Source organism: Indicator indicator, chromosome 31 (assembly GCF_027791375.1).
Source record: "Indicator indicator isolate 239-I01 chromosome 31, UM_Iind_1.1, whole genome shotgun sequence".
Lineage (NCBI taxonomy): Eukaryota > Metazoa > Chordata > Aves > Piciformes > Indicatoridae > Indicator > Indicator indicator.
The window spans coordinates 12189035-12196991 of NC_072040.1; the positions used below are offsets into that span (position 1 = coordinate 12189035).

Genomic DNA, 7957 nt, shown 5'->3' on the forward strand with positions numbered 1-7957 from the left:
AGAGTGAACTTCCATCTTCAACAGGGCTGCAGCTTTCAAATTCCTACATTATTTTAAGCCAACAAAACATGGCTGATTAGCTGCTCCATGCTTAACCTCGTGGCATTCATTTTGCACACAGTTTTTCAGCTGATCTACAGCCTTGTACATCAACTTCCTGGAGAACATCTTGGTCTTTAAAATCTTAGTTTCATTTCCTTCTGGTAGAGAACACTTTCTTCTGCCACATTTCCCGTAACACACCTTTTCAGAACAGCTTTACAAGCTTAACTCCTTAAACAGCATCCACATGGATCTGTACACCCTATGGCTTCAGCAGGAAGTTTATCAGACATTTATTAACTAGAAAACTCAAGAGGGGTGGAACAGATTCATTTTCCAGCTTGCTATCATCCCATCTACGACAGCACTCCACTAAAAGATCTTTAATACATCTGAAAAGGTGAAGTTGTTGAAACAAGACCTCAGAGCATGGAATCCTCAGCAAACAGCCCAGGAGGAGAGCACCCTCCCACCACACAGCACAGCTACAATTCCTTACCTCATCTGCTCTTGGCTCACAGACACGTTTGGTCAAATTACGCAACAAACCATTTTCTGCACCTCTCTTGGAGGGCTGTTTCAGTTCTGATGTCTCTTTCTGAGGTCCAGCTCTCTCAGGTGAAGGATCCTGCACACACGTTGCACTTCCATCCTCAGAGAGTCCTGTTACTGACAGCTTGCTGTGTGCCTTTGAAAGCTCTGCTTCTGCAGCTACTGGACTGGCCTCTGAAACCTCAGGGTCATCTTTTAACATCAAAAGCTTGGGGGCATTTGCAGAATTGAAGTTACTTTGTTTCATGTTACTAGCTTTGAGTAACTTAATTTTGGTCCACTTGGAGTTTTTGTTTGAGGTGTTACTCCTACCATTCAGAGTGCATTTGACAGGCATCCCTTTTTTGCTAGGGAAAAAGCGTTTGCATTGGGTGCTTTGAGTGGGCTGGTTCTGAGGAAGCCTTTCACTCTGCTGAGGCTGGCTCTCAGCAGGCTTTTCTTCTGCTTTACTGGACGCACCAGCAAGGGAATCCTTTTTCACCTCCACCGTATCGGACTCGATCTCACCCGCGATTTCCTCACACAGCTCCAGGATGCTCACCCTTTTGGATTTCCCATCGCCCTCTGGCTGATCAGTCACATTTGTTTCACTTGCAGATGGCTGTGGAATCTTTTTTGGTTTTGTACTGTTTTTCACATTCTGATGCATTTGTTGCTTTTCCTTAGTTTCCGTCTTAGAGTTTGGCTTAAGAGGATCCACTTCCACTTTCTTTGTGCTGCTAGGAATAGGAGATAGAGAGTCCATTTGCTCTTTCTTAACTTCCTCAAGACTGCCATCAGGACATGATGACCCTTGAAGGCTGTGTTGAAACCCATTGGAATTGTCACTTTCACTCTCTGCTTTACACCTTTTCTCTTTCAGAGAGCTGCTCACCTCTGCAGGTGTTTCTTTTTTCGCTGCCTCGTTTGAATTGTTTGGCTTTGTCCTTGTGTTTTTCTGTTCTGTTTTCTCTCCAGCAGATTTAACAGATTTTGCTGCCACACTGTGAGAGTGTCTTTTACTCTGTTTAACTTCCAAAGGTTTTTCCTCTGAGAGCTCTCTGCTGCGCAGGGATCTGGCTGGTACCTGCACACTGGTACACGTCAGCTGCTGCAGTCGCTGCGATCTCCTCGTCGCCAGCTCCTTCGGCACAGGCACACATTTGGACTCAGGAGTTTCTTGCGCAGATTTTTTCTGGCATACCTCCTTATTTTTTGTAGATTTGGGCTGCTGCTGGACCTGTTTGTCGAGGGTTGGTTTATTATGCAAGTTGAATGCTGCTGATCTCGTGGTCATGCGCATTCCCAGCTCAGGCTCATGGGTGGTGTCACTGAAAGATTCCAAATATTATTTGTTCAGCATCTGGATTTTGTCATAAGCCTCTTCTCATTCCTACTAACCTCTGCCTCCTTTTCTTTTCAAACCACTAGATCTTACATCCTCAATATTTTCAGAAGAATTTTCCCTAGAATCATTCTAAAAAGACCTCATTTCCACCTGGTTACTCTTAAGTGTAGTACATAATGCTTTCAATGCAGGGCAAGACTGAACTACGAACCCCAGATGAATGCTTTTTAAGGTCTCTAGCAGTTTTTGGTTGTTGACACTTGTGGCTTTCAAATGAGGTCTTAAGCTTATAAACTATTAGATTTATTTTTACTTCAGAAACTTTTTTGAAGGAAGTCTTTCCAAATTTCCAGAGCAAGATCAGGTAGTAGATACCACATTTAAGGTTGTAAGGCTCAGCTCCCCATTATTCACTTGTATTCCTTCTCCTAAGGCTGGTACTACACTAGAACAATTACATGGCTTTTGTAACTGACCTGTTTGATTTGACAGAGGTTTTGAGCACAGTTTTCTCCTGCACTGCACACTGCTTTGGCTTTGATTTACTGGAGACATGTTTTGTATCTGACACCTCTCTTTCCTTCTTCACTGATGACTGTTTGCAGTTCTTGTCCAGCTTGGGACGTTTAGCAGAAGGCTCTACTAACACAGACTTCCTTTTCTGAGCTGCCATTTCTGTAAAACACAATAAATGATTCAGCTTTTAGAGTCTGTCAGTTGTTGTCACAGTGTCAGTTAACATAACCAAAGATTTGCCCATTTTACAAAACAAGGTAACTGGGTGTTGGTTGAATCCCCATCCCTGGAGGTGTTTCAAAGAGGCAGAGATGTGGTGTTGAGGGACATGGTTTAGCCCCAGCCCCAACCTTGGTAGTTAGATAATAGTTGGACCTGGTCTTAAAGGTCTTTTCCAATCAAAATGATCCCACATTCACTTTTCCTTTCAGAAGACGATCAGGCTAGCTGTGATCAGAAAGCAAATCATCAAAGCAATCTCAAATCAAACTACATTTATTTCACTTACAGGTTTTTACAAGAGGCAGTCGATGTTGAGGCCAAAGTAACTTATCCAGGTGTGCCCAGAGCATTCCTTATGTGTATGCTTACAAACAGGACCTTTCATGCCACCTGTGAAGAACAGAAGATGTTCATGCAGTAAGCATTTTGGTAACTTCCTTCTCAGACTGAATTTGACATTCCCATCCTTTCCCATTCCTCCTAACAATGTTCATCTTTAAAGTTTCTTTGATAATTAAACCAAACCCCACAACTGACACTACTAATTTTTATTTCCATATCCAAGAGCTGTTGGCATTTTGCTGCCCTACCCCTTTACCTTTGGGAAGGTGGCAGATAACAGCACCATTTGAAAGGAACTTCCCAGCCTTCTGTGTTTTTCCAGAAAGTAGTAGGTTGCATTTTCACAGACCACATAAAGTGGGCCTGTTGTCAGTCCTGTGTCCACACCAATTCCTAATAAATCATAAAATAGTCCAGGGGGGAAGGGACCTCCAAAGCTCATCCAGTCCGACCTGCTTGCAGTCAGCAGGGACATCCTCCAGTAGATCAGGTTGTTCAGAGCCCTGGTCCGGCCTCACCTTGAACATCTCCAGGGATGGGGCTTCAACCAACTCCCTGGGCAACTTGTCCCAGTGATCCACCACCCTCACAGTAAAAAACTTGTTCCTAACATCCAGTCTCAATCTGCTCTTCTCTAGTTTGAAGCCATTGCCCCTGGCCCTGTCACTGCAGGCCTTTGCAAACATCCATCAGACTCTGCTGAGTTTTGTGGCTGCTACTATAGAACTTCACAGACAATAGCATCTGTCTGTAACTGTTCCTTCTAATATGACTTATGCTACACATCAGACAGCAAGCCTAGAAAGCAGCATTATCTGAGACATTCGCCTTGGGCAGTTAAAGATGACTTCTTCATGAGAACTGGAACAATGTGAATGAAGCAGAAGTTATCTGCACAAGGACCTGAAAACTAGCAGAGGTCATCAGTAAAAGGTCTTCACAGATATATTCACACCCAGCACATCTGCTTCTGAAACTTTTATGGTTCTCTTATTCAAAGACCTTTGGTTTGAGCTATGGCACAAGCAGTAACTGTTCAGCAAAGCTTCACTAGCGTCTTTTAATGAAGTTTCCTGGAAGACTCAGTGCTCCAAACTTCCACAGCACCTTTCTGGGTCAAGAATTATTTATTAATTTTTGACTGAGGAAGAAATATTTCTGTAACAAAGTTATATTACTGTCACGCCTTAATTCATCTGCTGTTAAATCTGACAGATTTTAAGGTCAAAGAGGACCTTTAAGTTACTAGTTGTATAACACAGACAATTTCATTCCATCCCAGCTACAGCAAGGCTTCCAGTACTGACATGTCGAGTTTCAAAGGGTTTGGAAGATCCTTACGTTAAGCCCCTTTTAATAATTATTCATTATGCAAAAAGTAAAGGGCTGTACTTTCCCTTTTCTTTCAAGATTTTAAACTGTCCTTAACTCCACTGACACTTATCCTTTCTTTATGAAGACACTTCTAACCACACAAGGCTGATAATGCTCAAATTCCAGACCCCAGAATCTGTGTGACCAGTGATTCACATTTGAGACAGAGTTAAAGAACACCTCCAGGAAAGAAATCCCTATGCAGCACTTTTTATAGTGCTTTCCATGTATTGCCCTAAACGATAGTAAAATAATTTGTCTGCCTTACTTCTAATTGCTCAGGAGCTCCATGACACTCAGCAACTCTACAGGTTTCCACTAGTCCAAGATTATTCATCAGAGCCACAGTGCAGGCACTCACCCTGAAAAGCAACAGCTCTAGCTGCTGGATAAGGCTTTGGTCTCATACTCCTTTAGCTTAGAGCACAACACTGACTCTCAGAAACAGGAGCACCACGAAACATAACATATCCATCTAGACCTCCTTAGGTTTTTGTCCAGACATAAACAGACATCACTCTCAGCACACTCAGGGAAGACTTTCGAGAACAAACCAGAAAATATAATCCTTCCCTCCCCGGCACTGTTTCTCAGGACATCGACAAAAGCACTCTCCTCCCACAAAGAGAACTACCTCTTTAACCGTAATTTCTTTCCTCCTAATACTTTGCAGAGCAGAGCAAGGACTTTTTGACATTCGAGATCCAGCAGTTTCTGCCCTGAGGAAGTCCCCTCGAGTAAAAGCTTGATTACGGAACTAAGGAAAGACACAAGAGCAAACTGCACAACAGTCAAAGGTTGCAAAAAGTAGAAGAAAACAGAAACACGCAACTCCCACCCCCCTAAGTCCTTAAGGCAGAGGCAAACCCTTAATCTCTGCTGAGACAGGGCGCTGGGGTCTCGCAGGAGCCTCCCCGGTGACTGCCACCACAGAACTCGAGGCCCCACGCTTCAGCCCCCAGCCGAGCCCCCACCATGGAACTCAAAGAGGAAAGAAGTAAAGGGAAGGCCTCCCAGCACGGCCCAGCGTCACCCACCTCAGCGCCCCACTGTGACAACCCTCCTGGAGCAGGGCCCGGCAGGGAGCCCCTAAACTCGGCTCAGAGTTCCTCAGGCCAAGGCAAGCGTGGGCAAGGGGCGAGGCAGGGGCTGTGGAGAAGCCGTACCCCGCAGGGCAACCCCGTCAGCTCCCAGCCGCCAGCCGGCGGCAAGAGGGGACCGCCCGCCCGCTCCCACCTCGGCCGCACAGGCAGCGGCGGCCGCGGGCAGGCCCAGGCCCGGGCTGCGGCGGGCAAGGCAGGCCCGAGGAGCAGATGCCGGCCTCTCGGCCCCGGTACGGAGCAGGGAGCACCGTTCCGCGCCAGGACGGGCTGCCGGCCACGCAGCGGGGCCGCGGAAAGCTGCCGGGGACCGCTGGCATCAGAGCTGGGCTGGGGGGAAACTTCCTCATCCCCCACTCCGGGTGAGAAGCGGCCGCTTACCTCGGCGCGAGTGTCAGCGACGTGCCGGCAGCAGCGGCCGCCCTCCTGGCCCGGCTCGCCAGCTGCAGGGAGGGGGAGGAGAGAAGAGGAGGGGGCGGAGTGGAGCCGCGCGGCGGAGCAGGGCGGGGCGGGCCGGGGCGCAGCGCGGGAGCGGGGGCGCGCGCCAGGCTCTTGCGTCCGAACCCCTCCACCTCTGCCCCTGCCAAGCGGCGGCCAGCAGAGCCCCAGCGCCGCTCACATCCGGGCCGCGGGCAGCCCCGCCCCGCCCCGCCCCGCCGGCCGAGCCGCCCCCGGCCCAGGCGCGGGCCGGGGCACTTCCGCGAGGGAAGCCGCGGCGCTGCGCATGCGCGGGGCGGTCTGTGCGTGGCGCAGGCCGGCCGGGCCTGCCGGGCCTGCCGGGTCTGCCGGCTGCGGTCGTGCTGGTTCCAGCGCTGCTCAGCCGCCCCTCAGGAGCTGGTGGGGAGGTGCCGGCGCTGCCGCTGCTGCCGTGACGGTACCTGGCGGTGCCCTGGGTCCCGCGGCCTTACCGCAGCCGCTCAGCCGCCTCGCAGCGGCACGGCCCCGGCTCGGGTGCTGAGTGCTGTGCTCTGCCTTTCGTTAGGCTTCTCACCTGCCAGAACCGAGAGGCACGGGCAGCTGACGGGTCAGGGGTGGCCGAGGGACTGCCGCTTGTCCCGCGGTGTGCCGTTGGCACCTCGCGACTGGCACTCGGAGCGCAGCACCCAGGAACGGTGGCGGTCAAGCAGCTGTGCTCGCTCAGCCTTCTCTAGCTGCTTGTGGAATGCAAGAGGTTTGGAGGTCCCGCCGGGGACAGGTTTGGTGCTGTACTGGATGTGCTCTCTGGACACTCCTCGGAGGGTACAGAGCACCTTCTGCGGTCCCTTCTCGCCAGCCCAGCTCCGGGTGGCAGCAGTCGGTGCAGCTTTGTGCCGGTCTGTGCTGCCCGAGTGCTTGTCTATGTCTCGGAGACTGCAGAGCCTGTGGGGTGCGTCCTGGTCCTGTGCTGAGCCCACTGCGCCCTCCGGAGCAGGGAGTTCACACAGCCAGCTGCCTCTTTGAGTTGAGTGAAGTTTAATTCCCCAGACTGAGCAGTAACCCTGCAGGTGCCAGCTAGCTGATTTCAGAGCTGTATTTCACAGCCTCTCTGGCTGCACACCCATGTATTTGTGGTTTTTTTTCCATCGTCTGGGATATTCCAGTCCTTACTACACTGGGTAATGGATTTGCACCTCACCTAACCTTACCTTGTGGCTTTGTTGCCTCAAGAGATTTCCATGTCTGAGCCTACATCTGCACTGGCAAGCAAGAGGAGCTCTGAGGGGGCTGAAGCTCCACGGCAGGGACAGCCCAGCTCAGCTCAGCTTTGGTCTAGTCCTGTGCATGCAGCAACTGCTGGGCTTGGGACATGCTGGGTGTGTTCTGGGGAAGTATGTGCCAGCTTGGTTTCCTTTCAAAGTAATCAGTTGCATGCACTCCATGACTCAGTATGAGAAGTGGGAACAATCAGAATGTTTCCTTCAAAAGTGCACTGCTGCTCCTAACTAGAATGCTGATGTAGAGCTACCTCTTGTACCTGCTGCACTCCATCCATGTTACTGCACTAGAGCTGCCCTCAAGTCAGTCCTACCTGAAATTCATGGAGTATGTGTGTAAGGGTCTCACCTGGGAGTAGCTTTGCAGTTTGTATCTCCTTCTATCAGTATGTTCTGCTTCCTGGCAGATACACAGTCTTGGCACAGTGTTGTGTGTTCCATCACTGCATAGCAACAGGAGAACAGCATATGATCATAGAATGGTTTTGGCTGGACAAGTTCTTTAAGGTCATCCAGTCCAACCATCAACCTAAGACCACCATGGCCACTAAACCATGTCTCCAGGTGCCATGGCCACACCTTTCTGGAACACCTCCCTGGACAGCCTCTTCCAATCCCTAACCACTCCTCCAGCAAAGAATTTTTTCCTCATCTCCCACCTAACCCTCCCCTGGCACAATTCCAGGCCATTTCCTCTCCTTCTATCACCTGAGACTAAGGAGCAGAGCCCAACCCCCACCTGACTGCAGCCTCCTCTCAGGGAGCTGTAGAGAGCAATGAGGTCTCCC

General features: G+C 50.1%; 1 protein-coding gene across 1 annotated transcript in view; it reads right to left on the minus strand.

Annotated features, from left to right (window-relative positions):
- Window positions 1–5893, minus strand: part of ESCO1 (establishment of sister chromatid cohesion N-acetyltransferase 1) — a 40884-nt gene extending 34991 nt beyond the window's left edge. Inside the window, exons 1-4 of the mRNA XM_054394680.1 lie at window positions 5857–5893; window positions 2946–3049; window positions 2398–2596; window positions 542–1904 (exon numbers count right to left, since the gene is read on the minus strand). Of these exons, the coding sequence (XP_054250655.1) occupies window positions 542–1904; window positions 2398–2594 (1560 nt within the window). The 5' untranslated portion in view covers window positions 2595–2596; window positions 2946–3049; window positions 5857–5893. The remainder of the gene's footprint in view (window positions 1–541; window positions 1905–2397; window positions 2597–2945; window positions 3050–5856) is intronic.
- Window positions 5894–7957: the final 2064 nt, after the last annotated feature.